Here is a 24,513-nt window from a genome sequence, read left to right as displayed (position 1 = left end):
TATATTGGCCACAATAATCTTGATGACAATTCAGAAAAGTGACATTTGTTTTGATCTCTCTTCTGATTTTTTTCATAATGACTGTAGAAATTGCAGTCTAAAATACTGGCAAACTCACAAGCAGTATCAGCTGGGACTGGAGCCCTCCTGACAGTACGAAGCATGCCATGGAGGCCCTTGTGGTTGACTATCGAGAAGACATGCAGAATAAGAGACATTTACACTCTGAAGCAGTGCAGGATCAAGTGCAAAGTCTGACGACAAGTTTATGAGATGAATGTTGGGACTGGGCCTCGAGGTGTCCTCATATAGTGGGGTTACCAAAACTCATTTCATACATGGACCTGTCTGAAGCTCTGTAGAATTCATGTGATCCACATTTCACTATTCATCTAGGGAGCTGAGGCAATAATGTTACACTTGAGGGTGAGGTCTGCTTTCTGGGACCATACATCTTATAAATTCAGCTTTTGGGGAACACAATCAGGTAGGATTTATATAGTCTTTGGACAGGCAACTAAGACTTCCAAAGTAATGCTCTCAATCCACTTATTCTCAGTAAACATGAATCATTAGATTTACTGCACAGTGCCCTCTCCCCTTTACAACTACGCTAAGAATGTCATGTTCTGTGTGAATTCATTTGTGACTGGAGACACAAGCTGTGTTTCCAAGGTGATTATAATACTATAATAATCTGCCTGTAAAACAGTGGAATATTGGGCAACAACATTTAAAGTTTCATTTTCCTTGTTCACATAACCAGTTAGACCATTGAACTAACTATGAAATTATACCCTGTTGGTTCATCTGCAGTAATAAATGTGGACTTCTGGACATTAAAAAAAAATGCCTACTGTTCAAATGAGCAGTCTGCAAGCCATGACTAATTGGCAACATGTTGCCTTTAAGTCCTCCTAGCACTGCTTGTGGCACTGGGAAATTGAAAAGTTAAGAATGAGGCTAACAGAAAGAGCAAACCACAGAATTATTTGTACAAAGATTATTACTCAGTTTTATTATCTTCTGTTTTAATGATTTAAGTTAAAAAAAAAACAAACGACCTTCTTTTAAGGCAACATAAGCAGCAGAATCATAAATCTCTTATTGTGGTCTAGCCACTAGACAGTGAATAGGAGACAAGTAAAGCCAGTGCAAGGACATTTGTTATGAGGGAAGAGTTGTGTTATAACTGAGGATATGCCTCATGCAACCTTGAGTACAGTCTATGTATAAGGTGACTCTATGATAATTATAGTTACAAAAACAGTAGCTTGAGGTCTTGATCAATAAAGGTGGATGTGTCAGGCAGTGAAACTCAGGGCCCCATAGCTGCAAGTTTCTGCCCTTTGCTCTAAAAAAGGAAAAAGAAAAGAAACAATTTTCTGCATTTTCTCTCTTCTTCCCAAGCCAAAACCAGCATAAAGAGAGGAGTTTATCACATCGTCAGAAAGACTCACAGAAACAAGGATAAAATCCCTTTGGTCGCAAGAGCTTTCACACTGATTACTCAAAGAACTCATTATCAACATTAATGTTAATGTCATTAAGCATTATCAGATTAACATTAGATAACATTCAGTAACATTACTGAATTTTAATAGCTAAGACACAAGGATTTGAAAAGATTGCATGAAATTTTCTAGGTAAAAATTGTTTCTTAAACTGCTGTCTCTGTAGCCAAATTTTTTCGAGGCGGGCCTGATTACAATCTGCAGTCCGTAATTCTGACCTCCGGTATCAATATCCACAAATAACATCCAGGATCTTTATACAACAGTAAGCTTTTGGTTCTGATCTTTTCTTCTCTTTCAGATTTGCAAATCAGATTTTTTTTAACTTCTCATAAGCAAGCAGAATAATGCAAAACAGGTGCAGGGCAAAAAACAACTGGTGAGCAAAAAGTCAGAGGAAAAAAATTTCAAAGCAGGCTGCTTATGTAGCACCCACCTACGCATGTCAGCCACATTTCCGAATGAGAATTAATCCTGATGCAATGTAAGAGAACGCAACTACATTTATCTGAAACATAACAGTGCCCCATCAGCAATAGACTGAGCCATAAAAAGGACTGAACGCAGTTTTAGATAATTCTAAATATATATGTGTGTGTATACATATATATGTAGGTACACACCTGAGAGAATCAGCACCTTAATCTTCATACCTTTATTATTTGATTTTCATTTTGTTAATAAGAGCTAAATGTAATACTGATCTTCTCTATTGCTTGCTCAGTCACTCTGCTTTTCTCAGTAGCATTCACAGCCTTCAAAAGACAATCAATACAAATCTGCTTACCTAAACAAATCTTTGGATTGATTGTTCAAATTAAACAAGAGACATTAGGAAAATAATCTCTTTAGCGTGATGTCCTGGTTTCGGCTGGGATAGAGTTAATTTTCTTCCTAGTAGCCGGTACAGTGCTGTGTTTTGGATTTAGGATGAGAATAATGTGATAACACACCGATGTTTTAGTTGTTGCTAAGCAGTGTTCATACTAAGTCAAGGACCTTCAGCTTCCCATACTCTGCCAGCGAGGAGGTGCACAAGAAGCTGGGAGGGGACACAGCCAGGACAGCTGACCCAAACTGGCCAAAGGGCTATTCAGTATATAAGCTGGGAGGAGTTGGCTGGGGGGTAGCGATCACTGCTCAGGGACTGACTGTGCGTCAGTCAGCAGGTGGTGAGGGGTTGCATCACCTCCTGGGGTTTTTCCCTCCCCTCCCCCCCTTCCTGGGTTTTGTAACTCTCTCTCTCTCGTTGTTTTATTTTCCATTACAATTTATTATTATTGTTGTTGTTGTTGTTGTTATTATTTTTTATTATTATTTCAAGTATTAAACTGTTCTTCCGATTCTCTCCCGAGTCCCACTGGGGTGGGGGGAGGGTGAGCAAGCGGCTGTGTGGTGCTTAGTTGCTGGCTGAGGTTAAACCACGACACATGAGTATGTCTTCATAGCAAAAAAAAACATTATTACCAATGCTGCAAGTCTATCCCACTTTCCCAGAACTGATCTTCTCCTTGCAACTACAGATATTCTTAAACAGAATAGCGGATCCCATTTGGGAGTTTGTTTACAAATGCAAAACCCAGCATCCATCTTTCGATTTGTAACTGTGAACTATTTCAAATTGAGACTGTCATCACTCTTTTACAAGCTCTTATTTTCAAAAGGGTTATGACGAACAACTTTCTTGCTCTGTTTTAAAGAGCAAATTAAATCTTTCTTTATGTCAACATGGCAATGTCTAATAATGAATACAAAGTTGTAGCTCCCAAGCATTTCACGCAATACTTTAACTGCTGAACTGGAGATCTTTCACTCCCCACATATATTCTTGTTCCCTCATCTGAATATTGAAGGATTTGAACAAACCATTCAGAAGCTGTGCCACTAATCTTTTTACTTTCAGGAAGCAAACTCACATAATGAATCCACATCCTGATAGATACTGTGCCCTCACAGCAGCTTAATTATAAATAATCACAGAAGTTTCCTAGCTTAGTGTTGTAGCATAATACAAACAAAGCTCATAGTTGTTACACTGTCAATCCTGCTGTAGCTTATTAATCAGCTTGTGATAGGCTGTCTATCGGATAACAAAGTCTAATGGACTTCTGCAAAAGAAGGGAAGATGAGGACTACACTTCACTGTGAAAACACTTTCCTTTACTCTGAGAATTAGGAGGAGAATGTGTCATAGGTTAACAGAATTCAGAAATTTCAAGCTACTTGTCATGGTTTAACCCAAGCTGGAAACTAAGCCCCACACAGCCACTTGCTCACTCCCTCTCCGGTGGGACGGGGGAGAGAATCAGAAGAGAAAACTCACGGCTTGAGGTAAAGTAGGTGAAGCAAAAGCCGTGCACACAAGCAAAGCAAAGCAAGGAATTCATTCACTCCTTCCCATGGGCAGGCAGGTGTTCAGCCATCTCCAGGAAAGCAGGGCTCCATCACGTGGAACGGTTACTTGGGAAGACAAACGCCATCGCTCCAAACGCCCCGTCCTTCCTTCTTCTTCCCCCAGCTTTACATGCCGAGCATGATGTTGTATGGTGTGGAATATCCCTTTGGTCAGTTGGGGTCAGCTGTCCTGGCTGTGTCCCCTCCCAACTTCTTGTGCCCCCCCAGCCTACTCGCTGGTGGGGTGGGGTGAGAAGCAGAAAAGGCCTTGACTCTGTGTCAGCACTGCTCAGCAGTAACGAAAACATCCCTGTGTTATCAACCCTGTTTCCAGCACAAATCCAAAACACAGCCCCATACTAGCTACTGTGAAGAAAATTAACTCTATCTGAGCCAAAGCCAGCACACTACTCATCTCCCAAAAATGAATGAAACCAAGACAAGACAAGAAATCAAAGTAAATCTGGATTTGCAACTACAGTTAGGAATTACAACACAGAGAGACAAGAAGAGATTCTGAAAGAGTGGAAACGTGCAATTGTGGAACTATTTTTCAGTGAAAAAAATAAGTTTGGACTTGGTTACTTAAGCTTTCTTAGGAGGAAAGGAAATAAATTTGTTTCCAAATAACTTTAAATTCAATTAAAACATAACTATCCCTTGTTTTATAGGCCTTATTTTTCTCTAGTTGTGTTAAAACTTAACTGATGCCTTGAGAAAGCATACAGGAACTGCTCCAGAGGTATGGAGTACTGAGAATATAAAGAATTAAGACAGATGCCTTACTGGTCGTAATACTAGATTAATCATATATCAAGAACTCTACAGCGCACTTGAGAATCGGGCCCTTAGAAAAGCTTCTATTATATGAGGATTTGTACTTCAGTCCTTACTTTTGTATAAACATATCAGCAATGTATTACTTCTTCAATGGAGCATAATTAAGCTTTTTCTGGTTTTAAAGGCCAATAAATATTTTATTTCAATTTCAAAATTGTGTAAAGGTGCTTTCTTTCCGCAACTGCTTGGTTTATGAGTTTGTTCTTCAATCTATGCCCAGGAGCTGCTGTTGCTGAATTTGCATGAATTAGGCCATCCCTCAAAATAAGTTATTAAGTAATTGCTGCCACAACAGCATTTAGGGGAAAGCAGGTTAATTTACCACATGAGAAAGCTTTCCTTGTCCTATAATAGGACAGTAACATGAAGAAAAGCATCAAAGTAAGAGAGAATGAAATGAAGAAGTGGATTTAAGTATGAAGCAACAAATTTTATCATACCAATTTTGCCTTGACTTAGTTGTATTTACCTTCTTACTGTGGCCACGTTTGTATGTTCCAAGGACAGCAACAGCTATGGCAGAGGGTGCTTTTAACTTCACATAGGGCCACTCAATCCAGGCTGGTCAAAGGGACTGGAGAGAAAGCAATCCTAGGGCTTTCCAAGATGGTTGTTGAGAAACAGGCCAGCAAGCTGGTCTTGCAGAACACGCTCAATGCTACCTTTCAGAAACAAATTAAAGCAGTCACTCTGGCAAACAGCATGGCAAAATAACCAACTCCAGCTTTGCAGAAATTATAGGTATGGTGAAAATAATCAGTAGGACCATATTTGGGGAATTGGTGGCAAAAGAAGCTTGAAACCAACTTTCTAGAATATCTGAAATATTTCAATATTGATAGAATTACAATACTATAATCTGAACATTTTGGTGTAAATTAATAACGATTGCCAAGAACCAACCAAAAAGTGGCAAAGTTATCATATTTTCAGTGAAGCGAGATAGTTTTCAATCAATATAACCTTTAAAGCAGAAAAATCATATACAGATGGGCAACCAATTAGAAACTGATTTCCCTGAGCTAGCTTTCAAATAAGAAACATAAAAACGAGATTTGTGTAAAGTCAGGCACAGGGGAAAATGCAAAGGGGAGCTCAAAATTCAGTGCTGCAATTGCCAAGAAACTATAATAATGCTCCCACCTAACAATGGGAGACTTCAAGCCAGGTTTGTGGGTCCCAGAGTAATGAAAGCAATGGGATTAAAGAATCAAAGGATGATTCTTTGGGCTAGCAGAACGGTGGATAGAATCAAAGATTATCATTAATGGGGTGTTAGTGTCACACAGGTGTGTCCCCACAAATCACATGACATTTCCCAGAAGAAGTCAAGAGGAGACATGCTGACCAGCTATGGGCTACAAAGAAATTTAGCAGCGCTAAATGGGTCCAATACGCCCAGTGGGTTGGACCATACAGAAAACAGACATCGGACAGGGTACTAGAAAATGTGCCATGAAAAAAATCTCAAATCTGAAGAAGAAATCAGTGTATATCACAGTCCTCCTCATTCAGCGTAGTGAAGATGCCAAACCAGAAGTAATTTCCCAAAGAAGCAAAACTTAAGTCTGCCTATCATATCAGGACAGGGAGGAGGAGAGAAGGAAGAGATGGCAACCAAAGCTACCCATTTACTTCTCAAAACCACCCCCAGAAAAAGCAGCAGCAGACAGTAATAAACCAGCCTGAGGGGACGTGAAGGGATACCATTTGTAGCAGTGAAGGAAGCTGCAGCAATAGTTACAAGGTGCAATACTGAAACATTTTGGTAACAAAGTAAGATTTTACCGGGCAGGTATATCCTAGCTGAGGGGCTGCAAAAGCCACACAAGAAAAGACTTCAGCCTTCTTTTACAGAAACTACCAAAAGGGAAAAACAAAACCAAACCAAACAAAACCAAAAAAGAACAATACAAGTAGTGAGACAGAACACACTGATAAAAATTACACAGGCAAGAAAAAAAGAAAAAAACAAAACAAAAACAAAAAACACCCAAACACACAGCCATTATTTATTCTGATAATAAATTAAGCTGGATATTGTAAGCACCTTACATGACCAATAAATAGAGCATTAAAACACAAGTCTCTGTGTTTGGAAAAACATCAATGCTTGCATGTTACGCTATAGGTTTGAGGGTTTTTTACGTATTTTAGTTTCTTCAAGAGACCGTTCAGATTCAAGGGAGGAGTATATGGAGGAGAGGGAATATCTGATTTGTTCAGAATTGCGTGTGTTTTCCTAAACCCAAAGTATACTGCACGGCAAAGTGACACCCTTGCCTTTCCGTTCTGGGTCTGTTCCCTAGACCATCACTCATTCATTCCATGTTATTGATCCAACACTAAACAGAAGTGAATGAATGATTATGGAAAAACAGCTAACAACAACAAAAATAATTAAAAAATACATTTTTTTCTGTCAGAACATGCAGATCATAGTTAGAATAAATATACAGGTTCAGATGTCAACAGCTTTGACCTAACTAAAGCTGTATTAAAGTACTTTTATTCACGCTTTATGTAATGAACTGAACTTGCTGACATTAGATCAAAGGCAAAAACTAGAGTGTATACTGTAGGTTTACTGTTCTCTCCAACAGTAGAAATACAAGACACACGAGATGAAAAAGAACAGCTAATCATATTTAAATGAAGTGAATACTGGATAGAAGCCAATTTCAAAGTGATGGAAAGCCAGGTTAAACCAACTCATCTCACTAAAAACCAATTTCATGCATTTAAGCAGAAGACAGAAAGAAGGGAAAGGAAGGTCCTGCTAAATCTTGCAGTGCATTTGGAATACAGGATGTGAATTTCTTACCATACCTCAGCCTGGAATTTTTCTGAAATTTTCAATTTAAACTTTGTGGACCAAATTTCTGCTACTAACAGCAATGTAATGTTAATGTCTCCCCTGGGGTACAACTGAAATAATGCACTGGGAATCAGGATCACTGGTTTTATCACTATGAAAGAACTTTTGCCACTAAATTAATTCTTCTGCCCTAGACTAGTCTCCCCTGGTGCACTGCAACATTCATTTCTCTAAGTTTAAGGGTGAATATACAACTAACTTTCCAAGTCTAAGTCTGCTCTACATTGTGCATGTATGCATCCATCCACACACAGAGAGACACAGTCTAATTAGGAGGTATGGTACTGCTGATCTGTTTCAACTCCCCATGCATTTTCTTCCCCAGCAGCAACCACAGAGCTTCAGGAGGGCCCCACCAATAACAGCAGAGCTCCTGCTGGCAGCTTGTGTCAGGGAGAGGATTTGCAGTACTAGAAGGTCTGTCTCCCTCCAAATTCACCAGAGATTCTCTCAAATGAGGAGAAGCTTCACATGAAATTCTGCCTGAAGGTCACTCCTGCTGTGTTTTCTTCCTGTTCAGGAGCTCCCAGGCATTCCTACAGTGAAGTCAGCAAAGCTTCCTTACGTGCTCAGCTAACTACCAAAAGCAAGACCAGAATGTCATCAGGTTTGCACCTTATATAGTAAGAGCTCAATAGGTGTTTCCCTTCACACACTTTGCCTGTTAAAAGTACAACACAAGTACAAAAGTCTACAAAATCCTGCCAATCCCAAGAGATAAAATAAGAAAGAAAAAAAAAATTATGATGGTGAATAGTGGGCCAAGAAGCTGGACTCTAGTTTTGTGGTGCATTGGGTCATATTCCAATGGGAGAAAGGCCTGTTCAAGTGGGATCGCCTGTATCTCACAGATAGAAGTAGCTAATCTTCTTAGCCAAAGACTAGTTTAAATGCCCTTTTCATTGCTCAGACTAACAATACATGGAAATTGTGCAATGAAGGCAAAACTAGCACAAACTCACTGGGCTGGAACAAACGTGACAAGGAATGTAAAAAAAAAAAAAAAAACCCAAACAACCCTGCAGTTTTTATCAAATGTTTATGTGCCCATGCCAGAGCTCTGGGTAACAAGCATGAGGATTTAGAAAATTCAGATATTAACAAGAAGAAATTTGATTCAGTGGCCAGTATAGAAACCTCTGTGATGACTTGCATTACGTAAGTGTTAAAAAACACTGGTTATAACCTGCACATAGTTGTGAAATTCTGTATTAACAAGAATTTTGATGAGTAACAGAGCCAGCTAACAAAGCCTGGTTTCCTATAGATACATGTGTCCTAAGCTTCTACACGCATACACACACACACCAGCTCCTACTTCATAACCTTCTGGGCTTCACCCCTCCTCTGCATTTTCTCAGCTTTCTTTCCGCTGCTTTTTTAACTCTCTTCTCAATGCAATCAGTCCCCTTCCCATAAACAGCAGCTGGACAAGGAGCACATGTCATGGCTGGCTCCAAGCTATCTCTGTGCTCATGCTGCAGCCTCTGCTTTGTTCACGTGGATCCCTCTCCTCAGCAGCTCATTTTCACAGAAATGTGTAGAAGCTAATCATCTTTGGAAAATCCTTTGTTAAAATTTGGTTGCAATTGGCCAGAGGTCAGAAATTTTCAGGAGGAACTGACAATGCAATCACATCAGCCTTGTTTCAGAAGGAAACCAAGGACTAGAAACATCACTGATTTTCTTTAACATCAGCAGTCTTTCTGGTAATTCAGAGATGGGATCTTGAACACCTATGGGTTTCTTGGATAATAAAACAAATCTCAGGGTAGGCTCTTTAATACTCAACTACATTGAGCTAGAGAACTAAAGGAGTTTTTCCTTTCTAACATGTGAACCTGCCCTATATTAATATGGGAAACTTATATTTGCTGGAAGTCCAGCCCACAAAATGAGTAATGCATCATGATTAGGGTACCTATAGTTTTCTTAGAAAACTTTCCTACATGAGATGCTGAATCCAAAACAACGTTTCTCTGTTTTGAATGATCTAATCACTGGATCACTTGTAGCAGTTACCTGCCTAGAAGTCAGCAGTTATGACCAGTTTACATTAAATATATAGAAACAGAGGATATTCCAAGGAAGCAGTAACATTTATACTTTGTTTCTGGTAGAGGCTTATCTTCAGAGTTAAAGGAAATTGTAACAAAGCAGGCTGTAAGAGAATGAAAATGACACAATGAAAGAAAAAGACAAATCTCCAAAATAGAGAAAGAGTTTCACAAATTAAGAGAGATGACCAGTTTGGTCAAAATCCTCATCCTGGTTAAATGTTTATGTTAATATGTCAACCAGGAAAAGTGAGAGGTGACAATGGAAAATAGGAAAAAATAGTAATCTATACAAATTAGATGCTTTTGCCACTGTAAGAAATTCACATAGAGAGGTAAACAGTTGATGGATATCCTGAAATAGAAAAGAAAGACTGAATTGCAAACCATCTTGTCTGTTCCGCACTACCTGGATACTAGCAGAAATGCTTCAGTGTACGAAATAAAAATATATAACTGGCCTTTTGCAATATATTGTAGATACTATTAATGATTCTTCTTCACTCTGTTCAATTGCCTTGAATACACGTTGAAAGGGAATGGGGAAAAGATGAATCTGGAAGAATTTGACATTGAAATATTCCCCCTACAGCACAGTAACTGCCCCGTATTATACCTTCATGCCTTTATGACCCACTGTCAGAATATTATTGGCACTTTTTAACCAAAATCCCAAAGGTTCAAATGGATTCCACACCACAGACTGGAGATCAAAGCCACATGTGCAGTGTTCAACCCATGCTCAAACTGTCAGTCAACAAAGTAAGGACTACTGGCACACAGAGATTATTCACAGGGAAGCTTTTCACTTGTTGGATTTCAGAAGCTAAGGAATAGGTGTCTGCATCTGTCCTACTGAGAATGTGTGTTCAGAAAACAGTTTGCAGGTTCTGTCACCTAGCATACCTCAGTGAAACCCCTTAAGGATGATATAAGTGTTTGCAGGCTAAAACAACTTGCTCTTTCCACAGATACAAAATGCTCCATTAAAAAATCATTAATTTTGTTACAGTAAGAGATAGTTAAATCAGCCAGCAGTTGAAGGCGGCCAATTGAGAACAGAATCTCTCATTCTGCTGCTGATCATAAGTAAATCAAAATTTGTCAAGAAGGGGGAGGAAAAGTACCTTCTGTTTAGATATGGTACAGAAATAAGGCAAGTCACCTTCAGACTAAGACTCTTCTCAACCTCTGATAGTCTTCCCTATTTCACATTGTTGCAGGCCATCAGTGACCTGAATTAACCAGTTAAGTACAAGTCAAAAAGACAGTATCATTAATAACAGCATACAGTAAGGAGAGTAGAGACTGAAGCAGCCTTGCAAAAATTTATTTCCTTTTTTTCCCCTCTCAACACTACTATAGTGTTGCCTGAGTAGCAAATGCAACATTATAATTTCCAGCACTCTTTGCCTTTTATTTCGTCGTTTGTTTTTGGAGACTTTTTACTGTAGAGAATGGAGAAGCAGCAGAAAAGAACAATTCCCCCAAAGAGAGGAAAAGTAGTCACCCAGAAAACTGGCATTGAGGGCTAAAAGGCTTTTAGAAAAGTTTTGGAAGCAGTCAGCCTCATGCTGTATTTGCTAAGGAAAGTAATTTTTCTGTTGTTATATTCTGTTACTCTTCTTTTCTTCCCTATTCCTCCCAGTATCATACCGCATTTCGCTTGTGTGGAAGACAGTCATCACTTTGCTCAACCACATGACACCTGTGCAAATCAAATGAAATATTCCTGCTAGGGTTAAGAGCCCTCTTTTCCTGACTGCCTGCACAGGGAAAAAACAATGGAGTCAGACATCCAGATGCATATCCTTTATTCAATAATACGTCAGGTTAGTTTTTGTTTATATGCTATTTTCCCTCTTCTTGATTGCAACATAAAATTACTTCACCATGATCACAAATTCATATAACTATTTATGTGCGTTTGCTGTGATTCCCTGAGGTGAAGTTTCAAGTTTTGAGGGAGGACAATCTTGTATTTTATCAGGCTGAATATTATTGCTCCACTTCCAAGAATGACAGATTTCTGTCTATTCCTTCTATTCCAGTTATGCTTTTAATCAAAGATGTTCATGACACTGGATCCAAAGAAGTGGAAGGATTTGTACTCCGTTTCCCCACTATCTTATACATGCTATGTCTGCTGATTTGCAGATACACATACTGCTGTCACCATATGACATAACACTTTCACAAACTGTATTTAGACTGTTTCCATTCCTCCTATACCATCCACTAAGCCTTGCCACACTTCCCAGCCATGCTGTCATTTACGTTCTTCCATCATTCAGTCAATCAATATATAAAAACCTGACACAAAGTGGAGTTATGCCATGTGAGGATTTATCTAGTGCCTGCAGGATACTAAGCCCAAGCAGCAGAGAATCCCTTGATGTACTGATATCATTAATAATGTTTAAGACTTAGTCACAGCTGTAGTGGTTAAATGCAAAGAAATAGATGCTGTCTGTTAGCAATGCTTCATATCATTATATAAGCTAACACATATATTGACAAATTCAGGCATTTAAAAGCAAATAGAAGTTTCCTAATTGCCCTTCCTTATTGACTGAGCAACTGCATTAGCAAATTGATTTTCAGACCTTAGCAGGGAGAACTTGACTGCAAATGAAAAGGATTTAGCACAATGAAATCCAACTCCTTAAAACATCCTACATCATCTGGAAGTTCTATGTGACAAATTCCAAAAAAACCAGAGCTCCAGCCACATACTTCATTGTAGGCCATGAGCTAGGCCATTTTTAAGAGTGAGTGTTAAACGATAGTTTCAAGCTTTCTGTTGCTTTCTCCGTTCTCCCCAGAGATACACTATTATTTTGTTTCTATAATAGAACTGATGTTTTTCACATCGGAAAAAATCCTGAAGCATAAGAAAAAAAGATCTGATATGACAAGCATTGCAAACACAGTTAACAAGCTACTTTAATTATCCTCCTAAGATTTCCCCATTTGTACTCTGATCATCATCTTCTTCACAAACTTAATTATGCCTCATTTGTTCATTCTGCACTAATCTCAGTGAGTATTCCAGGTGGAAAAGAGGAGTCTGTTTGTTACTGAAACCTCAGGTAATTGTTATATATTATTATTTTATTATTTTCCTATAGAATTTTTTTTATTTTAATAAAAATGATACAAACTCATCTTTGGGCAACATGAATATTGAGTAGGAAGCCAGGGCATTTTCACATCTGAAAAGCAAAACTGGCTGGCTACCTTGCATGAACAACCATCAATCCAAAGACCATCACTGGACAGATGATTGAAGAAATAAAGAAAACCATGCTGTTATCATCTGCATTTTAAAGATTAGTATTAATAAATTCTGATTCCTCAGCAGAGGGAACCTTTCCACAAACTTGACCTTTGAGAAAGTCAGAAAGAAGAACAGCTGGGAATAAACGTGCTTTGTGAGTCAAATACTGAGATACGTACCCAGTTACTACTTACAATTTATGCACTTCCAACACTTTTAAATCCAATAGGAATTATTGCATTACGACTGACCAGAGACTGAGTAAAGACCCCACTGTACCATAATTTAAGGCCTGACGAGTAGTTTCCTCTAACTTTGGATAAGTCCTAGATTTGCTCACCTACCATGACTGAACTTCATTTCATTTAGGGTGCTTTTTGAGATACATTGAATTAATTTTATATAATTAATCTGTTGAGACACATGAATGCTGCCCCACACTCACAAGCATTTTGAGCACAATGCCAAGCCTTAAAATCTAGTACTATACAGAAGTAGCTGTTCTTCTTTACACATAACTTCACTGACCTTCAAAACTGAGATCTATTAATTACACAAAATGTTAAGCTTGAAAAACATTAAATACTAAGTTTCTAAATTTAAAAAAAAGATAAATACAAGACAGTCAGCATTTGAATATGTTCCATTCCATACCTTACCTGAACCAAATTCCATCCCTTTAGAGATTCAGCAATGATAGAAGTAACTGTTGCACATACGCCACCAAAAACCATCAGATGATTAGGTCCATATTTTATTGCATCGTAGAAGGCTTTGAGTCCTTTTGCATTGTCACACTGGAAAAACAAAAAGAGGCAATATTCAATGTCACAAATAACATAATTAACTAAGAAATAAACTACTGGGCAGGAAAAAGATTTGGGGGTTGCACTGATGTAAAAATTGTACAATATATAACATTTTAAAATCCAAACATGAAAAATTGAAGCACTCTGTTCTGGACCCCTACTGTGTTGTAGTACAAGAACAGGAAAACCCCTCCTTACATCATTCAAAACCCCTTATGTCTTCCTTTCAAGCCAAAGCTGCAACATCTGAATTTTGATACCACCATTTGACAAAGAATAAAAAAGCCCCAACAAAATATCGTTGACTGAAACCCTTTCTATATTCAGAGCTACCACTTCCCAAAGCAAAATTTAGAATGTAACACCAGCTGTCAGCAGGACTTCCATAGCTGGAGGAAAGTCTGACACTACTCAAGGTCTCTGTAAAGAAAGTTCTGTCTCTAATGAAGAGTCCTAAGGAACCTCTCCTTAAGGTCCAACCTCAGTATTCTGTGCAAGAATATATAGTAGAGAGCCTATTATTTAGAAGGACAACACAAAGTCTTCAAAAAATATCAAAAGAATATTCTTTTAAAGTGTTAAGAATTAATTGGTCTGCTCTCATAGCTCACCCTGCTTTGAGCAGAGACTGGACTAAATGACCTTCTGAGGCCCCTTCCAACCTGACTTATTCTGGGCTTCTCTGATAATTAGTTTGATCATTACTTCAGGTGTAAAGAATTTTACCATAACTGACACCAGGACTGAAAACTAAGAAACAAAAAGTGATACTAGTCAGTATTGCAAAAGATATGAATATCAATCCTTGAATAGAGTAGCATCAATCATTCATAATAACTTATGTAGTCATGGCTTAATTCCTGAGCTTGCAGCAGAGTATTAATAAAACATATACCTGAAGTTAAGAGTTTGATTCCAAACTGTACTGGAAGTCAGGAGCGCCAACAGGCTATAATGGTAGCTACCAGCAGCCATTTCTTTATCTCTCTTTTTGAAACAAAATTTCCTGCCCTCTTTTGCCTCCTCCACAAAGTCTTCCTCAAATATAGTCTTTATAAGAACTATCATACAGCAGCCTCCGATATTTCATTATGACAATTCAATAAAACAGTTCATTTACTATCAGTATCCAAGTAGTAATTGTATCGCATTCTGCTGAGAGAATAAAGATTTTACTAAGAAGTTTACAAGCTTATATTAATCTTCTTACTGAATATGCTAAAAGAAAAATTATTCTATTTGCATTCTGTCTGCAAGAATAGAATTATTGCTCCCACTTATTCAAATGGATACAGACTTTTACTGCATAGACTTCTTTAAATTGCATAATATAGCACAACATTTTCCTTCTTATTAAAGAAAAAACAAAAAAAACCATTCAGTATGGCAGAGGCTCCCTTGTCAGTTTGATGGATTGGTGGCAAGCTCACATCATGGAGGAATTAAGATTGTGATTACTGGAACAAGCAGCATCCTCCAGTCTTACTCCTTATTCCAAGCACAACTAAAAGGCTCAGCTGCTACTTCTTTAATTTTATGAGCAACCAAGGATACTAGAGCTTTCAGTATCTGAACTTAACTGACATTTAGCCAAGTCTTTGCCCTCATCCACTTCACCATTTCAAGCTGCAGCAGCAGAGGTTGTTGAATTGGTTTTCACACCAACTTAAAACCAGATAGTATAATTATTTATTTTTTTGCATTGTCATGTGTTTTCAGTGTATCACTGAATAAAAGTTTAAGAAGAATACAAATCATACATGAAATAAGGAGGATGTTGATAGTAAAATAACAGTCAGAAGCTGTAGCCCATGAAGTGCTACGTACACAAAAAGCTATGGAGAAATAAAATTCTATATTCTAAATTATAAAGACCTACAGTCTGTTATCTGAAGTAAAATTCATACTAAAATTCACCCTTACATCAAAAAACACTGATACATCTTTTAACTATTATTTGCCTACAAATTGTTTTTCACTGCAGTAAAGTAACCTTATGCAGTTAAGGATCCCGTTAGGTCGATTTGCTGGGAAGTCCAGAATTGCTATTATGATAAGGCTTTTTCATTCTTATTTATTTGATCTTTTCATGTTTATAAAGATACTTGAATGAAAACAACACCTTTTCAATCATACAGCGATCTCTTGGGAAGGTACGCTCAAAGCTTTGTCTCTCCCGAAGTGAAAGGTTCACACTGCCGAGATATATTACTGATCAATCCAAAGTACACACAATAACTTGTGGGTTTCTCTTCAATGCGATTCAGTTAAAAAAGCCTACCATGCTTTCGTCTTCGTACTTTCTTCCTGACTGGTCTCAGCTTTTAGGCCACCACAAATAATTACAGGAACTCAGTCTGCTCCTTGAGCAAAACTGCCAAAGTAGTCCAAAGAATGTCTCAGAGAAAGCAAGAGAACTTAACATTGTGGCTGGCCATAACTGGACAGAAATGAAAGAAAAAATGAGAAAGATGGGAGAAAAGAGACTTTCACATTTGTTTAATGTCACATTTCACAGCATACGCTGTGTATAACATTCTTCCCTGCAAGCAACAGAACAGTCTGTCACAAGCATTAAAAAATAAACGTTCAGATAAAAATAATAGCCCTACCAAGCCAGACAGACAAGCAGTTAGAAAAGGTTTCTTCCTGCCTCTAGTCTGAGGAACGTATCCTTAGCGAGCTCCTGAATCCCTTTTAACAACTTGACTTTTTCAGAAATCCCAGAAGGCTACCATTGCTGCTCATGATCTTCTATTGCCTAACCCTACATACATAACCCTAAAAGTGGGCAACCTTGTCGAAAAACAACGAGCACAGACACCACCGAAATTCCCACCATGTAATAACCAAATGAGTTCTTGAATTGTTGTCGCCAAGTGACTACAACTAGGTCCAGGAGCAACGCTATGCATCAATCTAATTACAGTACAACAAAAGACTGCATAAGAACCAAAATCCACATTAAAAAGCAGAGGCTAGAAAGTCCTGGCCACATGTGGATGACAAGAAGCTGACTGGCTTATTAACTGGAGCGTGACTAACAGCAATGAAGGGGAAAGGATCCCTCATAAAAAGTCACAAACTTAAATGATGAAAAATATCACCCGAAGGAGCCAACGCTGCTTTTGCTAGGTAGTTTTGCTCTTTCACCTAAATCGTCTTCAACATCTCTATTTTGCTGAGCTGAACTGCAGCCAGCTCACTTTCAACTCACATATAAAAGCAGACAGCCATGCTGTGCTGTTGATCTTGACTGCACATTAAAACACTGAGGATGGTTGCAATACCTTTCATTGGAGAAATGTTGTTTTACCATAACTCTAATTTCAAATACATGTGATTTGGTACATGCTACAATTTTCTTCAGAGGAAGGGGCTGAGAACTACTCAACCCAAACGCATTAATTGCTGAGCTTAGTCAGCCAAAAGCCAATAATAAGACACATATAAATAGAAAGCATACATATTAATGAAATAATTGAATTAAATGTATCTCTTAACACACTGACTTGATACACATTATATGGACAATTCACAAGGAGAAATACCAGCAAATCACCAAGCAAAGGTCTGTGAAGAGTCCTACCTCTCACTGCGACAAAGACTGATTAATATCACAGATGGAACCTGACAAAGGTATAGTTTCCATTTCCAAGGAAACAGAACCGCTTGTTTTAATTAAGAAAAATAGCCAGATGAACTGCTGCACAGGAGAGGAGTCAAATGAGTCTGGGGATTGAAGTGTTAACCTTCCTGAACCCTCTTCAAAGCAGAGGCTGGCAAATAAGAACTATCATTCTCCACAGCGAAAGGGGTCTGAACGCACAGGGATGAAGTACTGCCTGAAGCGTAAGGGGTCCTCAAAGACAGGAAACCTTTCCGGAGAGAACAGCGCAGCAACCGAATACACAAGCGAGACCTTCTCCAAAGGCCCTCTGCAGCTGAGAGGAGGGACGTCCCATGTGAAGGACACACATCACCTGAAGTCAGGAGAAGCAGCAGAACTGACTTGTGAGGGTTGCTGACTGCCAGGAAGGTTGTCTGGCAGACAGTGAGAGAGATACTGGGGTGTGTACTCAAACCCTTGTGGCTGAAAGTGCGACACAGTGCAAATCCTTGGTGCACAGAATGGAAATTCATATGGGTTTGATACGTAAAGCTTTGCTGACTCCTGTAACATTGACAGGTTTCAGTAATTACAGGACTAGCAGAAGAGCAGATACTTGTAATTTAACTGATCTCGTTAGATTCGCATAGCAATAAGAACTGTTGTGAAATGACGCACTGGTCAGATGCATGATTATATTTAGATTTCTAGCTGTTGGATAGCTATGCCCAGCTGTTTCTCAGTTAGCTATATTCTGGCACAACTCTTCTTGTCTAAGTAAAAGTAAACCTGAGGAACAATTTTGGTATCTATTGAGCTACTGACTACTGAGGTTAGAGATCCTTTATGATAAGAGGGAATAACCAACAGCTGTCATCTGCATAATGAAATATGAAACTTTTTCAAGTGATATGAGAGCTTTCAGCAGTACTCTGCACTGAATATCATCGGAAAGAGAAGCAAGTGCTCATAAATATATGATGAGGCTTCCTTGAAGAGAGAAAACAGAGGTACAAAGCCTTATTCCTACCCTCTGCAAAACCTTGCTCAGGAACTAACTCCACATTAGATCAGCATGAAAGGAGCTAAGAGATGAGGAACACCAAAATTATTTTTGTCTGATTTTCATTCACTTCTTTAAAGTCATCAAACAATACAGACAATTCAGTGAAGAACATATGGACAACTGTCCTGAGCTACAACAAAGGTCAATCAGGTTAACAGCCAGTGCCTGGGTTTATGGGCAGGGCATGCTTCTCCTGAGGTATCCTCTTTGTTTTTCAGGTATCTGCAGCTTAGGTACTTTCAGAGCCAGCAATTCTATTTTTGCATTTAATTGCTGTAGCTGGATTTTTCCTTCCATGAGTTTGTACAACTGCTCTTGTAACCACCACTTTGATATCCACAACATCCGGTAACAATGTAATTATCCAGTGAAAGAAAAAGCACTTCCTTTCATTTGTTCTGAACTTCTTCACACCATGCAAAGTGGGTGTGAAACATCTTGCTGGGGGATGTTATGAATGTTAAAAGTTTACAAAAACATGAAAAGAAATTGGACAAGTTCATAGATCAAAAAACAATTCCAAACGTCTTAATAGAGAGACACTGATTTTCTCAGGAACCCCCTGAATCACAGATCATCAGTAGCTAGGACAGTGTTGTGGGGAAGCAGGATTAAATGATTGCCCCGTCCTGCCCTGTCCTACAGATCATCTGTTCCAGGACAATGCTGAGTACTTGCACCAAGTTGTGGTCTGAACCACTGTAGCCATTCCAGTGTTCTGTATTTGAAAAACAAAAACAAAAGCAACCCCCTCCAACAACTACATCAAACTGCTGTATCTTACAACTGAAGTTAATTCATCCCAAACTGTGGGCTTTTCTATATATGATTTCTCTATCATCTTTTAACTACTAGCAATCAGATTTCATTTTGATTTAGAAGGAATGAACATGGCAGAGGAGAACTTAAACTCTTCAGTGAAATACTTCCCAGTAAATTAACCCTCTCACTTTGACACCTCTTGACACACTTTGAGACTTTACCTAGCAACTTCTTTATCTGATCCTGCCTGCTGTACAGGGAATAGTTCACAGAGTGCTACCACTAAGGTAAATGGGATGCCAAGCACCAGTAACAGCTTATATTCTGCCTCAGGTGCCACCTGCCTCTTAAGTCACTGACTCCACAGCAAGGGTCACCACTCTTCTGTCGCTTCATTCCCTAAGAGACTGTCTAAACACCTTGTGAAGGCTCAGCTTCTTGCTCAGTGTCATTTTCTTTTTCTTGGTTCACTTGGGAACTGAGTCCACCCAGCAAGATAAACAAAAATTTCCTGTCTCTCCTTACAAGAGGAGTATATATACTTTCTCCATTTTTTTCCATTTATCCTTTTTATTTATTTATATGACTTATATTTTCTGTCTTGTTACTATTTCTTTGAGTATGTAACATTTACACTGGAGGACTCCAATTTAAGAACTGCAATATGAAATGGAGTGTAGCAAGTAGATAAAACCCATGTAATCAAAATTGACTCTGCCTAACTTTCCACCACGATTAAATGTGCAGTCATAGCAGAGATCAAATTAACTTCCTCTTTTCACAGTAAACTCCCATTCAACTCAGAAGTTGAAGTCGTTTCTCAAAGAAAGTTGAAGCCTTCCTTGATCTGTAATTGTTACACAGAGAGAAGTTCAGAAGATCATCAAGAAACATTTTGCATATTTATGATATGAAGATCACTCCCTTTCATGATTCTGTATTGGGTTTACATGGCAGGGTTTTGGTAGCAGGGGGGACTGCAGGGGTGGCTTCTGTGAGAAGACACCAGGAGCTGCCCCCATATCCGGCAGAGCCAGTTCGAGCCACCACCAAAACAGACCCGCCACTGCCCAAAGCTGAGCCCATCAGTGACACTGGTGGAACCTCTGTAGTAACACATTTAAGAAAGAGTGAAAAACACTGCACAGCAGCTGTGAGAGAGGAATGAGAAAAACGTGAGAGAAACAGCCTGCAGACACCAAGGTCAGTGAAGAAGGAGAGGGAGGAGGTGCTCCTGACACCTAAGCAGAGATTCCCCTGCAGCCCGTGGTGAAGACTATGGTGATGCAGGTTGTCCCCCTGCAGCTCATGGAAGACCACGGTGGAGCGGATATCCACCTGCAGCCCATGAAGGACCCCACACCTGAGTAATTTTAGATAGGTCCACTGTATCCTTTTTTTCTGGCTGTACCGCTGATGAAATGCAGAAGTTGTTCTAGGGCTGTGCAGTGATGAAATTCATAATTCAGGTAACTCTGGCCAGGACTTCTGTAAGTTGGTGAACATGAATTCAAAACATTAACATCTCATTCTGGATCGCTAATGGAAAGCTAACATTTGGGCCTTAGAGATTTCCTATTGTGCAATAGGAGCAATTAGTCAGATCCCACGGTATAAGTTACTGAGTTCTCCTGGATTATTCTGCAGCTGGACCCATCATCTAACCAGAATCGAATTGGTGTTGATTTAAATATTCCTGGGCCAGAAGGGATTTTATAACATCCACACTATATTTGCTCACCCACGACACAGAGTCCATTTTATTTAACTCATTCACTTCTGCATCAATCCAATAATATTACACAAACCAGTTTTACAGATGTTTTTCAGCTACCAGCATTGATTAAAATGGATGAATGTTCACACACACAATGTCATCTTGAATTAGGAATTTTTCCAAATACCCTTAAAGCTGCATGTGGGCATTCACAGTTTTATTGCACAGCTGTGTAAAAAGCAAAAATAAGTCTTAGCACTGTATTGTTTTCTCTGACATCGCAGCGCTCAAACACTTATCAGATATTTTGTTACATTCAGTATCAACAGGGAGACCAACACCTTGCTCAATTCTGCTTCTTCCTCCTATGTTTAAAGATTATTAAACATAATCTTTACTGCTCCATTGCTATTATGTTTTATGGAAATAAGTGGAATTATGGAAAAGCATAAAAGTCCAGAGGAATAGCGTAGGAAAAATAATATATTCAAAGATGTTTAGAAAACAAATAACATGTCCTGTTGTTGAGAATAAACTGGCTTAGTTCTCTCCAGCTTTTCCAACATTTACCAAAGAAGTTCAACATTACAATGTTTTCTAACAAAACAAAAAATTAATTTTAATTATTCAATGAATGAGGAAAATATCTCTGTTCTTTATTTGCATCAAAAGGCTTTTTAAAATTCCCCTAGGAAATCAGTTGTGGTTTTGCATTTAAATAACCTCAAAAGGTGCTAATTGTTTCAGACACTTGAGCCCCAAGATCATTATCACTTAAATTTATTGATGCAAACTACTTACTATTTTGTTGCCTCTCATTCTGAGAGAAAGACATGTGCTGCAGTAGATTTACAAGGCATTTGCCAGTTGCAGCTCAAGTACAAAATTAAGAGCTAAGGGAGATAATTTTGGCAGGCTCAACACACAGTCACTAATGTCAATTGTTCAATTTTGTACTTGCCTCATCTTTCTTTTTCTCCCCTTCATTCATTACCATTTCTTATTACACTACCATAAATAGCCTATGCTTTTATACCTCGTACCAGATCTAGTCACACTCTGATGGAATATTTCGGTTAGATTTCCTTTCATTCCATTCCCTGTGCTTTTTAGAAAATAGGGATGAAGCCACAAAACTGAAAAGACGTGTGTGATCACATTTAAATATATTTGGTTTTCTTTTCCAGATCTAGAGTACGAGCACTGCAAAAGATATGACTTTCAGCATGAACAATCAAAAATAATAAATCAAAACAATACAGAAGTACTTCATTCTGTATTTATATTCTATATATAAATATTTATTTAAATATATTCTATATTTAAAATATAGAATAGTCTATATTCTAAATATAGAATATTTATTCAGAAAATAAATTTTCTGAAACTGCCTTTAAAAAGTTGTTTTACCAACGTTCTCCTTTTCTTTTGTCTACTATTGACTACGTATGTGGTTTTAATAGGAGGATTGTTTTTCCCCAGGTGCTCTGGTTTGGGCTGGGGTAGAATTAATTTTCTTCATAGTAGCTCGTATGGGGCTGTGTTTTGGATTTGGGCTGGAAACAGTGTTGATAACACAGGGATGTTTTCGTTAGTGCTGAGCAGTGCTTACACAGAGTCAAGACCTTTTCTGCTTCTCACCCCACCCCACCAGCGAGTAGGCTGGGGGGGCACAAGAAGCTGGGAGGGGACACAGCTGGGACAGCTCATCCCAACTGACCAAAGGGGTATCCCACACCGTATGATGTCATGCTCAGCATGTAAAGCTGGGGGAAGAAGAAGGAAGGGGGGGGGACATTTGGAGTGATGGTGTTTGTCTTCCCAACTAACCGTTACACATGATGGATCCCTGCTTTCCTGGAGATGGCTGAACACCTGCCTGCCCATGGGAAGGAGTGAATGAATTCCTTGGTTTGCTTTGCTTGCATGTGCGGATCTTTTGCTTTACCTGTTAAACTGTCTTTATCTCAGCCCACGAGTTTTCTCACTTTTACTCTTCTGATACTCTCTCCCATCCCACCAGGAGGGAGGGAGTGAGCGGCTGTGTGGTGCTTAATTGTCAGCTGGGGTTAAGCCACAATATAAGGGGGGGAAAAAAAACAAACACCAAAACAAAACAGCTTTCTTGAGACTTTTCTGGCATGAAATTAAAATAAGACATTTTTGTGACAGTGAGAAGATATGGGAAAAGAGCTCTTCAGTAGCTTCCTGGTTAAGAGTGTCATGTTGAAATAAAGTCTCCCATATGTGCCTCGGTCATACAGCAACAGGGCCTGTCTCTCAGTGCGCACAACCACAGAAGCTTCTAAATAAACATTCACCAGGGATGACAAGAGGCACAGATAACTCTGAGGCCCTTCAGAATTGTTCTTATAACTTCTGAAAGTTGCTTACCTGGAAAACATGAGGAGATGCCTTAAGCTATCACAAGGATGGCTGTAGTGTTCTTGAGAATATATCTGAATTTTAATAAAAGGTCAGAAAGAATCTGGTATTTTTGGAAAATAATATTAAACTCTCTTCCTTTAGAGGATGATGCTCTTCATGAAGAGTGCTAAGTGGTAGAAGTAGCTGCCAGCATGGCTTTTTCTGAAGCAATACTGTTTAATTTTTTTTTTTTTTTTTTAATTTTCATTCCCCAACAAGAATTTTGGAAACACAGACACAGGTCAGAAGAACGATACAACTGACAAAGTAAGAGTTTAAGAAGGGCTTAATGAATTAGGAATAGCAAAAATAAATTTCTTGACGCAAAGGTCAAGAAAATCTGGTGTAATATTCTTCAACACACATCTATGATTTTTAATTAAAATCTTTCTGTAATGTAAAACAGTTGAACTTTGTCTGTAGTGAATAAAACTCTGCTAAGCTAATTTATTTAAGGAAGAATAATGTGTGATCATTGGGATATGCTACCATTTAAGTTAGCCCATAAAAGCCAAATGAAATTCATGGTATGTTTTAATTTGGCTTAAACTAACATAGCACCAGACTACAATAATTAACCATTTTATAGAAGTCTCAGGCTGGAAATGGGTAGAGTGCATATCAGCACACGTAAATATCATACATTTTTTTCCTTTAATGACTGGCAAAAGACACAGTATGGAGAGAATACAATTTTATTTTAACCACTACCCAGATGGCATGACATTCAGTGTGAGAGTAGGCACAGTGCTTCAGAGTCGGCAGGTACCAAACCCCCTCAAAATCCCTGAATTGGTTAAGACCCTTGCTCCCTTTTCCCAAAGACCAGAGTACCTTTTTCCTCCCCCAGGAAAAAGGTTGAAAACCAAATTCTGAGTGGTGACTTGAGCTTGCCTTAGTTATGCCTGACAGTAGATTTCTCCAGTAGGTGAAATAAGCCTGCAAAGGCTACAGCACTCTAAAACTTTCTCCTGATCCCATGGCCCACCATATTTCATGCAGTGCAAATTGTCACAATAAACTCTGTTATTCACAGGAGAACTACGCAGTCCAAACAACTTACCATTTCTGGGAACGTTTTGAAAGAGAGACTTTTTAACTTCAAAAAAAAAAAAAAAAACCAGCAGCAAATTCTTCTAGAAGAAGGGCCAGAAGGAGG

At 38.7% G+C, this 24,513-nt stretch overlaps 1 protein-coding gene across 1 annotated transcript in view; it reads right to left on the bottom strand.

The window, feature by feature from the left end:
- Positions 1–24,513, bottom strand: part of GABBR2 (gamma-aminobutyric acid (GABA) B receptor, 2) — a 486,323-nt gene that overhangs the window by 389,281 nt on the left and 72,529 nt on the right. The window contains exon 2 of the mRNA XM_009334967.1: positions 13,623–13,760. Within this exon, the coding sequence (XP_009333242.1) occupies positions 13,623–13,760 (138 nt within the window). The remainder of the gene's footprint in view (positions 1–13,622; positions 13,761–24,513) is intronic.

This window comes from Pygoscelis adeliae, unplaced genomic scaffold (assembly GCF_000699105.1).
Source record: "Pygoscelis adeliae isolate BGI_AS28 unplaced genomic scaffold, ASM69910v1 Scaffold312, whole genome shotgun sequence".
Taxonomy (NCBI): Eukaryota; Metazoa; Chordata; class Aves; order Sphenisciformes; family Spheniscidae; genus Pygoscelis; species Pygoscelis adeliae.
This window is presented reverse-complemented; position numbering and strand designations above follow the sequence as displayed.